This window comes from Choristoneura fumiferana, chromosome 18 (assembly GCF_025370935.1).
Source record: "Choristoneura fumiferana chromosome 18, NRCan_CFum_1, whole genome shotgun sequence".
NCBI lineage: Eukaryota > Metazoa > Arthropoda > Insecta > Lepidoptera > Tortricidae > Choristoneura > Choristoneura fumiferana.
In genome coordinates, this window is record NC_133489.1 from 12,746,794 (window position 1) to 12,763,135 (window position 16,342).

At 38.1% G+C, this 16,342-nt stretch overlaps 1 protein-coding gene across 2 annotated transcripts; it reads left to right on the forward strand.

The window, feature by feature from the left end:
- Positions 1-15,615, forward strand: Ars2 (arsenic resistance protein 2). 2 transcript variants are annotated; one of them, XM_074101606.1, is made up of 16 exons: positions 1-312; positions 1,214-1,465; positions 2,833-3,018; positions 3,948-4,014; positions 4,207-4,405; positions 4,707-4,795; positions 5,245-5,398; positions 5,637-5,989; positions 6,203-6,343; positions 7,008-7,214; positions 8,345-8,632; positions 8,873-8,986; positions 9,081-9,224; positions 9,877-10,004; positions 10,493-10,600; positions 15,327-15,615. In XM_074101606.1, the coding sequence occupies exons 1-16, from the start codon at positions 173-175 to the stop codon at positions 15,403-15,405; spliced, it is 2,649 nt and encodes an 882-aa protein (XP_073957707.1). In that variant the 5' UTR covers positions 1-172; the 3' UTR covers positions 15,406-15,615. The 2 variants fall into 2 exon arrangements, with proteins under 2 accessions (XP_073957707.1, XP_073957708.1); XM_074101607.1 differs by lacking the exon at positions 15,327-15,615 and adding an exon at positions 13,550-14,513.
- Positions 15,616-16,342: the final 727 nt, after the last annotated feature.

Here is a 16,342-nt window from a genome sequence, read left to right on the forward strand (position 1 = left end):
TATTTGGTACAGTCTGGCAACTCTAATCTGAGATGCAATATTTCCTTCGATTTTAGCACTTGCTTGAAGTTGCTTTGCTTGACAAGAAGCGTTGATTCAGTCAGCAGCAGGATTAGTTTATCTAAGCAAGTTGTTTTTAGGTAGTTGTATAACAACACTGGTGTATTAAATCATGGCGGACAGTGACGACGAGTATGATCGTAAGAGGCGCGATAAGTTTCGCGGTGAAAGAGGAACTGCTGAGGGAAGTAGCTACCGAAGCAGCGATCGGCGGGAAGAAAGAGGTCGCGGCCGCGAAGAGTGGTCTGAGAGGTAATATCCGTGTTAGAGGATGTGACACTTGTTACCATCATGTTACCATCTCACCATATCCTTACTTTTCAGATCCCAACCTCAAAATCATGAGCCTCCTAGAGTTCCTACCCAAACCCATAAACCCACCAAGCGTTGCTCAAACGTTCTAGTTATAAGGTACTTTTTTGGCGCATTTAGTATTTTCTACCAGTGCCAAGTTTACAGTTTTTAGTTGTTTACAATAATATCTACACCTGCTTATGTAAAAGAAAGGCTCAACCAAAGAAAAATTTACTTAGCAGTTCCGGTATCTAAACATTTTAATGTAATTAATGATAAATGTTATTTTTAATTAAATTTACATCTCAGTAGGTAAGCAATTAGCTAATAATAAGAACAATTAGGTACTAATTATATTTCCATTCACATTGAAATTTAAATTATTTACTATCCACCTGTCTGTACACAAAAGGATTTATTGCAATTAATCTGTAGAAATATATGAATTTTTAAATGTACAGTCCAAACCATTTATAACAACACTAGCTTTTGCCTGCGGTTCCGCCCGCGTGGTATTCAGTTATCGCGCGCTGTTCCCTCGGGAACTGTGCATTTTTCAGGATGAAAAACTCTCTGTGCCAAAAAACACGTCGATCTGTCGCTCCGTTACGGCATGAAAGACAGACAAACACACAGACATACAAATACACTTTCGCATTTATAAAATTATATATAGTATAGTATATAGTATGGAAACAGCAATATTTGGTTGTTATAACCAGTGTTACTTTGGTATATAAGATCATGTTGAGATTTTTTTTGGTTGTTATATCCAATATGTTCTTATAGCTGGTGTGACTATAAATGGTTTTGACTGTAATTAATATTAGTTTACTAATTGTGATTCTTGTATCAAAAGAGCTCGTGGAGGTCGATCTGGCCCAGACTACAGGGATTACCGTGGGGGAGCCAGCGCAACTAGAGGCTATTCACCAATCAGGGGTGAGGGACCACCGAACAAACGTGTCCGCCCTGACTGGCCTATGGAAGACAGGAGATATGGAGGAATGCCACATGACACGTATGGTTCTTATGGGTGGGCGCATGATCATTTTGGGCCTCACCCTGCTCACCAAGGATATGGCCAGCCCATGCCACCAGTACCAGCAAGGTAACTGAAATGATCTTTATGACTTGAGTGTTAGTAGTAGCATGGAGTGAACATTTTTATCAGGCAATCTGGTAAAAGAGTGAGAAATGGACCAAATTTATTTCCTTTTTTCTTTTTCTATTATTTGTAAAAAATGTCATGAATAAATGTTTTTCTTTCTTTCTTTCTTTCTTTCAAATGTGAATTAGGTATGGCTTTGGGTACAACTCCTCAGAGGTAGTGCATACAAGCATTGCTTTACTTGTCATCACTGTTGACAACTCTTTACAACTACACATTACTGGTATTGAGCTCATACACTTTTCCTCTTATGGCTATGTTAAAAGAAACAAGTGTTAATCTTATCACAACAATATCTACCTCGGAGATAAATATTAACCTATATTCTGCTTATGATGAATTATGTAACATTTTACTTTATCTTGAGCTTCATCTTATGGACAGAGACTATAAGCAGTAGAACCATATTCACATCATTGGCCTATATCTGGCTTTCTTCTTTCCTATTTTTTTCTCTTTCCCACATTATTTATAATCTGCCCTATAGTAGTCTGCCAATAAGAAGTCAATCCTGACACCTGTCATCCTGGTACGGACGGTTCCCTAACTTATGTATCCACTATTTCGTACTAGTTGCATAGAAAAGTGGATACTTATGTTAGGGCACCAACTGTATTAAATATGTAAATGTTTTTGTTTTTTGACATTATTATATGGGAGTGACAAGTGGCAGGATTGACTTCTTAGCGGCGGACTACTATAATTATAATAGTCTTTTGTCTTGTGGCACCAAGGCAGTCTATTCTGGGTTGTTGTGTGGGTTAGTTTTTATTCTAATATCAGTTTGGTTGGTCATACTGGGCCATTTAGATAGTAGGGCTCCCTCTGCTTTTTTCTATTCTCTGGCAAGCCTTATCCTTTCCTGACCCCATTGGCTTTGAAGCCTTTTCTGATTACAAGTTCTTGATTCTTTGCATTACAATTACGTGGCCATACCATCTAAAACAGCTTTAAATGAGTGTTTCTGTTATGGGGGCAACTTTATAACTCCCACTGACTGTCTAGTCACTGCTCTCTGGACCATCATAACATTTTTATTCCTGCTGTATGAAACTGTATTCCATATACAAAATTGTGACCTGCTCAAAAATTCCTAGTAATGGGTTCCAACTGTTGAACTTTAAGTTACTTGGGTCTACTTACTTGTTTTCTTTTCTTCCTTTCTATATATTTTTAATTTTTTTATTTCATTCTTTTTTGATGTTCATATGAAAATGGGCTCATTATTAGCTTTCATTTGATACCCAATTGGACTTATCAATTGCAAAAAAACAGGTCAAAATACCATATCTATATTATATTAACAGGGATGCTGTGCTCCCCATTGGCCCCACTGATGGCCCACCCACTATGATGACTTTTAAGGCGTTTCTGGCAGCCCAAGATGACTCGATTACAGTGGACGAAGCTAGCCTCAAGTACAATGAGTACAAGCTAGAGTTCCGAAGGCAACAGCTCAATGAGTTCTTTGTTGCTCACAAGGATGAAGAATGGTATGTCTCGTTTATTGTTCATCTTTTAAGTCTACAACTGAATTGGATGCAAAGAACCTTTTAGAATCACTTGTTGAAACCTTTTTGCATTTCTAGATCTGTCAATGTAAAAATATACTGTGCAATCATAAAAACATACTTTGCAGCATGTCTATGAGTCACTAGCAAATCTGCTGAGATTGTATTAATGATGTTTGTTTTTTATTTGTTTGCTAGCAATTAAAAGATTCTAAGCGTTAACACTTTTGTCTTTGCTAAGGCAATCAATTTACCATCCAGCAGCTGACCCAGATCAGTTAAGGCTTAGAATTTTTTAAGAGCCTTCTGCAAATGTTAACTTTAACTTTTTTCCCTACAGTCAACCGCGTAAACGCGTGGAATTGCTGGACAACGTTAAGAAAACTTTTTTGAAACTTTATACAAATGATAAAATCGTGTGTGTAGCTAGTTGATCTCGCGTTGACCTGTAGCGCGCAATGCTACAGGTTTCGTTTCAGTAGGGTATTAGGGCTAAAATATTCCACAGGTGTGGAACAGGTGAGACTGAAGATATTTTTTAAATTATTACTAAGCTCTTTAGTTACAATCATGGCCTGGATGAGCAAAACAGGTGTACTACAGTACAGAGGTATATTTTTTGAACATGACTTTCCTCCTAACTAACATTGTGTTTAGTTATTATATTTTGTCATTAGATATGACTGGTATTGTATGTATATGTATCTTAATTTACATTTAGTTAGTTGGACTGTCATTTAATTTAATGTTTTTGTGTAAGTTAAGTAGAAGTGAAATTGTAGTGAAAAATAAATTAAAATTTCCATTCGCTTCTACAAGGCTTAATTTGTGTATACGACGAGACTAGCAGATACATAGTCATGTTGTATATGCTCTAGTTTTATAACATGATGAAGTTTTTTTTTTATTAGGTTCAAGATCAAATATCATCCTGAAGAATCAGTAAAACGGAAAGAGGAGCAACTATGTGCTCTCAAAGTAAGCATGGAATAATATTTTAATTATTTTTGCTTTTGAAAACAGCTTGTATTTGTCATTTATTATTTTATTACTATCAATAATTACAGAAATTAATTTTTGTACACAGTAAAGCCTAAAAAAAAGAAAATTAAATCAAAAATCAATAACTAAGTTTTTTGATCTAACTTAATAGCAATTATTGTATTTTAGAACCGTCTCAATGTGTTCCTCGAGTTACTGGATGCGGGGGAACTGGACAAGGTGTCTGTGGATGTTGACAAGACAGATAAATTAATCCGGCTGCTGGATACAGTGGTCATTAAACTAGAAGGCGGCTCTGAAGAGGACATCAAAGCATTGGATCAGCCCCCACCACAAGAAATTGTACATTTAAATAATGATAAATCAGGTACAGTTAGTACTTTACCTATATCTATAATTTAACCGATACATATTTAACAGCTCTTGCCTGAAGCTTTGCCTGTGCTCAGCGGTTACTTTCACATTTCTGAAGTAAAAAGTGGTTACCCCTATATGTAAAAAAGCAAAAATATAAATTTGTTATTTTAGGATAACTTCAGAAGGTTACACTTTTAGGTTCAAACTCTTTGTAATATTCCAGTGTATTATCCCCTAAAGTTCCTACAGAGGTATTCCAGACAGCCTTTTTAGTATGAACAAAAAACTAAAAATCAAAATATTTCTTGCAGACAAGCGCGACGAGCAACCGGTCGTTATTGATGTTGACGCTGTGAAAGTCAAAGAAGAGAAGGACGACTCTGAGATAACAGAAGACAAGGTTTTTAATTCCACACCAAAACTTGCAAAATTTCACGTCACTGCAACAATCTAAATGCAGTGGCGGGGTAACTGTGGGGTGGAAGGGGTAGCCCGCCCCTCAAAGAGTCCATAAATTTTCTTCATCAAGATCAAAACCTGGACAAGGCTAATTATATCCCTAAAATATGCTTACATAAAATCGTATCGTATCGTTATTGTTCAAAGGTTAACTGGAAGAGATCCCTTTGAGGGATAAGTTCGCCTTTGTACATCTTATTATGCTGTGTTCTGTTATTTTCATGTGTTTTTATGTACAATAAAGAGTTTTACAATACAATACATCAACTATTAAGACTGGGGGTTCCTCGTTCAGCCGCCCTGGGCTCTGAACGACCTTAGTGCGCCACTGTATAAATGTTAGATGATTTAGATAGCTTGGATTCTAAATATATATTTATTTATTTTTAGGATAAGAAGGCGGAATCACCAAAACCGATCGCGCCGCTCTCGATGGAGATCGACCCGAATCTCCGCCAGCTGCAGGAACAAGCCAAACTGTTTTCGCGCTTCAACTCGGCGCCCGGCACGGAGCCGGATACTGAAGCTCCAGAGAAAGAACCCCGTAAGTTCTAACGATAGTGTTATTCTGTGGTTGTGTCTATTTGGTGTTATTATAGTTGTCAACAAAGAAACTGTCGTTTTTAACTAGACTAGCGTGAAATAAACCAATAAAAACAGTTTAATAGAATTATGCAGTTCCACGGCGAATAGCGAAAGTCGTCTAATTGTTTTTAAATACATATATGTATTTCGGAGAAGAAAATAATATGAATATATAAATTGAAATTATTACTTTCCAGCGCCACCAGGTTCTTCATCGAGCTCTTCTTCGTCCAGTTCTTCCTCGTCTAGTTCCGATGAAGATGGCGAAACGGCGCCAAGACGTAAATCTAAATCTAAATCGAAGTCCAAAACGCCAGACAAATCACCGAAGCGGCAGGAAAAATCTAAATCGCCGAGCCTCGACAAACCAGAAAACGGTTTAATAGAAACTATTAAAGAGAAAGACAAGGATTATAAGAGTGGAGATGAAAAAGCGGAGTCGGTGTCCGATGTCGTCGTTGAAAAAAAAGAGTCGAGAGCTCTTCATAAAACTACTTCTATTTTCTTAAGAAATCTCGCGCCCAGTATTACTAAAGCGGAAGTAGAGGCTGTAAGTTGCCTTTTCGTTATTTCAATGTTTAGAATTCCCATGCGAATATCACTTCTTATAATTTTGTATATTTTGCCACTAAAAGTGGCCGAAACGTAGTTTAATAAATCTTTTGTTACTAATCTGTTACAAAAAGCCCTCCTTTGCTAACTCTGCGCCAAACTTACTGAAGTTCTCATAAGGTATACTAAATCACTGGTGTTTACTTTGCAGATGTGCAAACGCTATGGCGGCTTCTTGCGCGTGGCACTCGCCGACCCGCTGCCCGAGAGGCGCTGGTTCCGCCGCGGTTGGGTCACCTTCCGGCGCGAGGTCAACATCAAAGATATCTGCTGGAACCTTAATAATATCAGGGTAAGATTTACTTTACATGACGCTTTGTTTTGGTCTGTCAAGACTGCCTTTAACCCTTTTCCAGGCCCCGCGAATCTAGGTACGCTACCACAAAATAAACCATAGTTTTATATTGTTTACCTATGGTGGATTAAATTAATAAGTTAATAACGAATCATATTTTTAACGACTTCAATTGATTTTGTACCATATTTACATTTTAGCACAGTCTAATATTTGTGTACATTTATGTGGTCGCTATATGCACTACGCCTGGAAAAGGGTTAATTTCTAATAGTAACTTTTATTTGACAGGAGAATTACTAAATTATATTCGATCTGAGCAAATTTTTATTCAGTTTCACTGCTTTATTTCAAATGGCCTTTCCCGTTTAATTTTTTTTACAGGGTTCAAAAAATCATAAGTGTTGTACTAGAAGATTTGAATGTAATCGGCTAGAATACCATTAAAAACATTATCAGTTTGATGATGTACCGCTAGCTTCCGTCAAGATGGAATTTATTTTGATTTTCGCTACTTCCGTATTAAAGTTTTCAACTTCTAGACTTTCAAACTGTTTAAATCGGAGAGATTTTTTACCTTATTTCTATTGTTAAAAAGACGGAAGTATCAATCCTCTTCTCTATACACTCTTTTTAAAAACAAATGATAATCTTTTACCAGCTTCGCGAGTGTGAGCTCGGCGCGATCGTGAATCGAGACTTGCAGCGGCGCATCCGAGCCGTCGCGGGCGTGACTCTGGAGAGGCCCGTACTGCGAGCCGACGCTCGGCTCGCCGCCCGGCTCGCGCACTTGCTCGACACTCGCACCAAGCTGTGGGACGCGCCCGCTGAAGACGGGGACAAGCCGGAAAACCAGACTACACCAGACGTAAGTGTTTTCAGGCTGCAAATAGAGAATTTGAGAAAACATACTGATGTACTTGATCATTGACGTATGATGAATTAATGAGCATTCTAGCTGAAGACTCACAAAATAAACAGGAGCGTTCTAGCATAGTAAAAGAGAACAAAGTAGGTTCACTACGAAGAAAGTACATCGCGCGGCTTAAATGTGTGCGCGCCGGCACGCACGCACCCGCCGCACGCACACACTGATAATTTAAGGAGGATTATCTTTTCTTTAGTCAAGGCTGCTCCGCCGTCGGCGCCGTACGTTTCGCTTTTAGCTCGCTTCGCGAGATGATCACCTTTTACGTTTGCGTACTCATACTTACATATTTTTTGTATTAGGTATAGTTGTAAATTAGTATTATATAAGTGCAGTGTGATAGTTTCGTGCAAGGACACATGAAAAAATAATAGATACCTTCCTACCTACAAACAATATAGTTATAGTATTATGTGTAGGAAACATGGGTATAGTATGTACACAGTAGCCATCACCACTTTGGCGAATTTATAAATAATCTTTTTAAATTTTGTATAATAATAATAATGATAGAGCGTCAAAGAATCTGGTTTCTCTAGACACAGATATTAGACAATTTTAAGTTAACTTACATACTAAAATTGTTTGCCGGTAGGTAATTAATTAATCTAAAATAGACATCGACAACCCTAAGCGTCCGTGCCGGAGTGGGCAGTTAAGTCTCCTAAAGCGTCGCAGTGTGCCTACTTGTTCTCTTTTACTATGGTCCTAGCGAACATTCTAGCTGCCGCGCTAAAGATATCGGCAGTAAGTCTGATTTTGCCCAACATTAAAATTGAACTTACTGCTTAGTCAGGTTTTGCCAAAAATACAAAAATCAGACTTACTGCCGATATCGATCGCGCGGCATCTAAAGAAACGACGGTAAATTTGCTTTGAGGTTTTGCCGAGCTGAGTAATTCTGTCTTTTTTCCGACGCCGTCTCTCTGCCCACACCTCCCGCATCAGTCATTGACAGTTTAAAAAAAAATACTTCCCTTTTTAAAATTATCCACACAGTGACAAGAGAGCTAAAGCGATTTTTTTTTTGTGAAGTGTATCGTAATTAACAATCCGTGTTATTCCAACAGAACTTCAGCCTCACATCAAAGAATCCGGTTCTGCACAAAATCACCGAACACTTGATCGAGGAAGCGTCGACCGAGGAAGAAGAGCTACTAGGCGTGGACGCGGCAGCCGAAACGAACGCGCACGAGCAACCAGACCCGGAATTAGTACGTGTACTGGACCGGCTGGTCTTGTACTTACGTGTTGTCCACTCTGTGGACTATTACAACCATTGCGAGTATCCGTATGAAGATGAGATGCCGAACCGCTGCGGCATTATGCATGCGCGCTCTGGACCGCCCGCTAATAAGGTAATTTGTTACCATAATACTGAGTTTTATGATAAAACTGACTATTGCCCGCGACTTCGTTTCCAAAGCTTTTTTAGTTACCATGGTCATTGAAAAGCTGAAGATCGACGGTTTTTCCGAGCTCAATAAGGGAATCATAGCAAGCTTATCGCCGAATAACATCAAAATACATCCCAATAATGTTGGGTTTTGTCATTTAACTGTACATGTTGATTCTAATGTGATGTTATGTTTATACAGCCAACACAACAAGAGGTGCAAGATTATATCAAGTCCTTTGAGGGGAAAATGTCTGCGTTCCTCCAAGATGTAAAGCCGCTCACAGATGAAGAATTGCAGAAACTTGGAATTAAGGTAATTAATTTCAAACTGCTTTCTCTGACTGAGCTCTGAACCTAATCACAGACCTAGTGTTAAAAAATGAGTAATACTCTTTTTGTCTGTTCAGGATCCTGACGCAGAAGTGGAGAAATTTGTCCAAGCCAATACTCAGGAGCTATCAAAAGACAAGTGGCTTTGCCCACTTAGCGGGAAGAAGTTCAAGGGACCGGATTTCATTAGGAAACACATCTTCAACAAGCATGCCGAGAAGGTACGCCTCGTTACAAATGAATATCGAAACCATATAAATAACCGATTCATTTAATTAGATCAGGTCACAAATGTGTTGTAATAATGGCACTTGGCACAGCCGACCGCGCCTTAAAAATACGTGACAAAATAAAAATACTTGTCCTATATTTTGTGATAATCTAACTGATCTGTTATATATTTATAAATTAAATTAAATTAAATTCACTCAGAAAACTACCCTATTATAATTTAATTTCAAAATAAGATAATTAATTATTGCTAGCTAACAGAGACATTAATTCAATTTGTTTGAAAAAGACAGGTGTACGTACAGACGCGAACAGGGATGGTTGAGCCACTTGACACTTCGTAATTTGGCTGTGTAGTGCTATTCTGGTTTATAAATGACTAATGACAACATTTACTTCGAGTATGTATAACACGGCTAAATCATGAACAGTCGTGAGTGACTCAACAATCCCGGTTCTCGATACATCGTGAGGGAGGATAGCCAAATACGATATCGCTGGAGTGCAACATTCAAACTTCGTATCTTGCCGTCCCGCTGACGCTAATATTATTTAGTACGAGGGTGAGAGGAATGGTGCGATACGAACTTCGAATTTCGTAGTAGCCCCTCAGTAGTACCTAATGCTGTATGATGTCTTTAGGTGGAGGAGGTGCGCCGCGAGGTTTCGTACTTCAATGCGTACGTGCGCGATGTGCGCCGCCCGCAGCAGCCCGAGCCGCCCGCGCGCGCCCCGCCTGCGCCTCACCAGCCCGCGCCGCAGCCCGCCCCGTTAGTACTGCCACTGTAGACAGTACACTCGAAGGCATAAATATCTATACAGCCATAGCGTCAAATGTGTATACATCGACTTTATGGTGTATAGTTATTTTAGACGTCTTGGTATCGTACATATATTTATTACCTTGACTGTACACTACACACACAAGACACTACACTACACTAGAGTATCTATACCAGGAGTGGCCAACCAATCGTTCAAAGTCTATCCGCCGAGAGTTGAAAGGTCGGAATAGCGACTGTCGCTTATCAATTATCGCATATTGTATGACGAGTGCCACTTGTCGCAGCGCGTACTGAGTGCTCAGCAAAATTACCTGAAGAACGATGAGAACGATATGCGCTGCTACACTACTCACGCCATACTAGTGTCTCTTACTCAGTGTCTCTATATCCTCATTCTCGCCTAACTTCGGTCAGCTTCGCGAGTAGGACGCTTTACGTTCGTATTCGTTTTATAACCAGCTTCCTGTTGACAGGTACGGCGGCGGCCCCGGCGGCGGCCCGGCGGCGCGCGGCTGGGGCTGGGGCGGCTGGGCCCCGCCCGCGCCCTACGCCCCGCGGCACCCGCGCTTCTCTAGACCCAGGTGACTTACCGTTACTATTTTGCTTCTCTTTTCAACCTCCTCATAGCCCACACCAGTGTTTTTCAACTGTGTCGCGATCTTCTGCGGGGTCGCGGGACCTCCTTAGGGGAATCCCAGTAAAATTCATATACGCGAGCTGTGACAGTGTTGTATTGCATAGTCAATATTCACAGTATAACGCAAAAAAACACAAATGATTAAAGTCGGTCGTCAAATATTTTTTTCACACCAAATGAGAATTTCTGTGACAGGCTAGTATCGTGAGGTACCGTCAACCAAATAAGTGGTCTATCAATTTTTAAACAAGTTCCTATTAAATGAATATGTCGCTAAAGTCGAACTTTCAAGTTGACAGACACGTCTATTGGCATTATTATTTTATGACATGCAAACGATTATCAACGGTTTGACAATGTTGACACTTGTGTTATGTTTGTGATTCCCGATTGGTTTAATAACTAAATGAGTCAATCGCAAGCAAGATTGTACATGTCAAACAGACCTCTCGATACTAACGCTAGGATGCGATTTGTAGCATTCGAACATGGCGAATGTAGACGATATCTAATTTTGGTATTTCTGCTTCTTTGGCTAGTTGAAGTATAATTTTGATAGTGTTTTATGCGGCGATTAACCTTAACACTGAACAGTGATCACAAAATTCTATATTGCTCTCGTGTCTGACATTTTTAATGCGCAAGTTGTCTCCGCGTGGTTTCTGGAATTTTACTATCAAGTTGCAAAAACTACAGTCACCGTACAACGTGAAGAAGAAGAATATATTTATCTTTAATTTAACTGACATTGGCCCAAGCCTTAAGGCCGCCATTGAGGGGAATAATAATAATAATAATAATACTAACGCTAGCGATATTTCGGCTGTCAAGAAACTCTCATTTGGTCGCACCACGATAAAGGTTGAAGAACACTGTCCTTCATATTCTAATGAACAAATCTACGAACGCGGCTCTTTGTGAACCAATTAAAAGTCTACTAAATCAAACCAAATAAATATATGTGCGAGGCGTATGCCAGCCAGGCTTATGGTCCAAGGTCGTAGGTCGTAGGTACTCGTAGGTTCACAGATTATACCGTTCGTAGATGTGAAAATCTAATGCCAATACATTTATTTTACTCATGTCTACCATGCTAAAATACTGTCATACATCACTTTATTTCGCTTAATCCGCACATATCAGACAACTACCGGGCTTTTGACACTCTTCGATAGGATACTAGCCCTTGCTTTACTTGTACCTGCTATTAGTATTCGCATGTTTTCAAAACCATACAAATTTATATGTGTTTACAAACACAATCAACTATTTTACCGACACTTTGGGCGTCTCCTGCGTTACTAAAATTGTCTCTGGCGTTACCAAAAAATCGTACTTCCAACAAGATATTTCGCGGTTTAACAGGTTGAACTTACGTAGGATGGCATGTATTCATGTACACCATCTATTAAATTACAGAAGAAGCATGTTTACTTACAAAAATCTGCAATTGTTTGAAAAATGTCGCGGACAGATTAGTGTCGGTAAAAAAGTTGATTGGCCCTGTGTTAGTTGAGCTTAAAAATTTAGGTTCACGATTACTTCGACCACATTCCTATTCATCTATTACCATAAGGCTCACTGTCGTGATCGTCTACTTCCTATTTTTAGGGTTCCGTACCCGAAGGGTAACAGAGGGAACCTATTAATGTCCGTTCACTGTCTGTCTGTCCCAGGGCTATATCTCAAAAACCGCAATAGATAGACAGTTGAAATGTTACATATGTATTTCTATTGCGGCTAAACAAATAATAAAAATCAAATTCAAAATGAATGGGTCCCAAACAACCAATATAAAATGATCTCACACTGCGTACATTTTACGTAGAAACAGGGATGTGAGCGAATTAAGAATTGGTCACATTACAATTACAAGAATTAGAAAGGGGACCTAATTGGAATGTGGAGGAGTTTATCCTGAGCCAAAATTTGTTTATTTCGTACCTACTCCGTCTACTCTACCTGCGACGCGCCAATCTTTTCTGATTATATTGACATGAATTTAAAATGACGTTATGTTTAAGTACAGGCTACATTAACTTATATATAACTCGTTTATCAACGGATGTTTAATTGTATTACACTCGTTAAAACGTCGTTAGAGCATCAATCCGTGTCATCAATGCGGAAGCTCGCAAGTTACTAATTTCCTCAAGTTGCTTTGTAAATTGTTACCGTGACATGATAATTAATAGCATATTTAAACGATATTTATTTACAAATAGCTCTTGGTCTTGGGGTCTACTGATCTTTACTCGTCTTAGGCAGTACAGACATGATTCTAACCGAAGATTTAACTTTATTGTGTAAATAGCATCCTCTTTAATTTTTTTAATAGAAATTACGATTATTATATTTGACACAAAAATTGTTAGAATCATGTTTACAGCAAGACAAATAAAGATCAATTTTGGATAAGTAAAGTTTTTTGAATATGCGCAGATTATATTTTTTATTGATAGTCTTGGTACTATAGAGGGAGTAACGGCAGCTTTTTAATTTTTATTCCTTATCGTTCAGAGTTTTTTTTTTGTAGTCGAGATGACATTTGCAGCGCTTAAATTACTAAGGCTGAAACTTATATAAAAAAGAAAAAAAGAGTTGTCCACTGTCAATCTTGTCATCATCAAATAAAACAAACCGTTAATTATTAACATCTTGTTTTTTCTATTTATCACAAAAAACCACTAAAAGATAGAGAATAAAAAATAAATAGCTGCTTTTCCTCGCTTAGGACCAGGACTATCGAAAAAAAAAATACTTAGCCAATTATTATTATGTAGGTGCGCTGCTTATTAATAACGATGCATGGCGTATTTTTTCGCTTATCTTAGCAAAATAACTTATCGATTTATTACGAGAACGATATTCAGTTTGACGGAATAATTTGCAGGGAAAACGTCGACCGCTCCCGCCCTATTATTACTTACAACGATCTTGACTTCCCGGACAGTGGCGATATATTCTAACTATTCTAAGTCTTGTCTTATACTTAACATATATTTGTGTATTACGCATTCCGACTTCCACGATGAAGTAATAATTTTCCATAATATTACTGGTACTGCGGCTACTGTGAGTTGATAAGAAAATTAAATCAAGTTCATAATGTAATGTTCGAAGTAATTTAATTCTTGAATTCCGTTAATTAGGATTGGTTGATCAGTTACCAGTTAGTTTTTGCTAAGCATCATAAAGCGGACGTCTTTAAATGACTATGATTAATGACTCAGAAAGTAATAATACTTACTTTTTAAGGATGAAACTGGAATGACACCTTGTTATATTTTTTTACGTAAAAAATGTTGTTGAGAAATATTATTGTAGCGACATGAAGTAATTAGTTTTCGCTTATTCAACCTACTATTAATTTCGTGACAATTTCCCTTTAGATATTGATTGATAATATGCATAGGTATATTTATAATATTGTTGTTGACAACTACTGAGTTCGTAATCGTTATTACAAATCAGGGTCCATCAAGTCAAATTCATAGGTCATACATCCCTGTGTCGTTATAATTTTTGCGATTACTGTAAAAAAAAAGTATTAAGGAAATTTATTCATAATTTATGCTATTTAATGGAGAAAAGAATTCAGAAATATTCAATCCCAATTGTATAACTTACCATCATAGGATGATGAAAATTTAAGTACAGTGCAAGTTTCTTGACATACAATTATTTTTTTACAATTTTACAAACATTAAAATGTATTAATGTTAATACAGCTAAATTTTGTATGAATCGGAACTTTTTATGTTAGTGAATTAAACAAGATAATGTAATAAATAATATGCGTACCTATTCTACAACATTTTGTATAAAAAGTCGAAATAAAAAAATTCTTAAAATATTATGTGTTGCATCTGTTTTCCTTCTACTTATTATCCCGTACTCTAAACAAAACTAATGTTAAGTTATTGCGACTAAACCCCGGGAAGCTGAGATTACTATCGGTCGTTCCTTAATAGGACTAAAATATTTATAAATTGGCTTATAGTATCAATAACATTCTTCGTGTTCTTTGTGGCGTACCTTTAGTGCAAATCGATTATCTTGCTGAACAACAAGTGCACAAGAATAATTATACAGCGGTAAAAATCTGAGCTTACTTTTAATGTCGTTACTTATGTTTGATTTTGTGTGCAAAGAGTTTAATAAAAAGGGCGGCGACACATAACATAACACAATCGATAATTCCACGACTGATCTTTTGTAGTAAAAATAGGACACCGTGAACCCAAGGAACAAAAATTAAAAATTGCTGTATGCGTGTCGTGGACGCACTAGCGGTAGCATAGATGAAACATAACGTAACCTTAATGTAGACTTGTTGCGTTCCTTATGTCTACCCTTAAAACGTAGCATTCTGTTGTTGATACAAAAAGATCAGCTGCGGGAGTAACTTTCTAGTATCCCCAAATGTGGCGCCTCCCTAACACTGCAAGTGGCTTGCTTCCTTGACACCCAGCTGCTTACAAGTAACGAAAGAGTTACAATCCTCTGAACCGTCCTCCGCCCATCGTCTGTAAAGCAGGCGCGCGTTGCGAACGGTTCTAAGGATAGCAGAGCGTTCGTTGCTAGAGACAAATACAGTCTGGCTAATCGCAAAGCAAGCCAACTGCCAGTTTCAAAGCCGTGGTTAACGATGTGGTTGCTTGTTAAAGGGGCGGCGGCGCGGACTACCGCCCAGTCATTCACTACCGCGACTTGGACGCCCCGCGCGAACCTGACGAGTTCGTTTAACATGGACCACCACTGCCCAAAGGACCTCAATACACATATTCTAATATTCTATTGGCAATAAAAATAGCTTAAAACATTCACTTAGTAGGTATTACTAATTTTATTTTTTCTTTCGTTTTGATTGTTTTGACTATACTATATTTAAGCTAAATATGTGATGACTCGAAGAAATATGCATATTTTATTAAAATACACACATATTCAAATAAAGTCGACTTTGATTCACCATAAAGTTCCATGCGAATCTCGATAAAGATCAAGCGTCCGCTAAGTAAATGTAAATTTATATTTGAGGAAAGTCACCACGGCCGTTCCACTATCTACCTATTTTAGTACGTGCTAATACTCGAGAATTCATGGTAATGTGCGTAGGCAACATAGCGGATGCTGAGTAAGCATCGTGCAGAGCAGACCTTTTGAACAAGTCGAGTTCAACTTAACCGTAATAACCTTGCAATATTCTTAGAAATCAAATTTCCAAGTAAGGATATTAATCCTCGTCTATCTGAAGCAGAACTTCAGTATGTTTTCGACTTTATTGTCAGATGTTACGCAACGCAAATGAATTAAAATATAGTTTTAGATATAGAGATGTAAATTATATACGAGACGCGAATTATAGTATGAAGCCTTGACCTCTAATACCATACCGTTCATGTATGACATAAGTACATCATAAAAATGCCTGTCGCATGTAGATTTTCAAAAGGACTGAATAAATAAATGATGACAATCGGGTGCTAAATCAATAAAACTAATGTTGTCATGTCTGTCACTAAACATAACTCGATCCTATTTGATTTCTAGACTTCGTGATTGATGAGTAGAGGTACGAGTAAATTTGTCTTAGGCCAAAATGTTTTCGGGTGCACTTGCCGGGATTTGAACCGCCCATCTCCTTCGAGAGGTTTGGTCGGGGTCGTTTTGGTGTACTCGG

Excerpts from the sequence above, each read along its gene's own strand:
- Ars2 (XM_074101606.1), top strand. The coding sequence starts at position 173 with ATGGCGGACAGTGACGACGAGTATGATCGTAAGAGGCGCGATAAGTTT. Across the intron at positions 3,019-3,947 it reads GCTCACAAGGATGAAGAATG|GTTCAAGATCAAATATCATC; the intron begins GTATGTCTCGTT and ends TTTTTTTATTAG. Across the intron at positions 5,990-6,202 it reads CTAAAGCGGAAGTAGAGGCT|ATGTGCAAACGCTATGGCGG; the intron begins GTAAGTTGCCTT and ends TTTACTTTGCAG.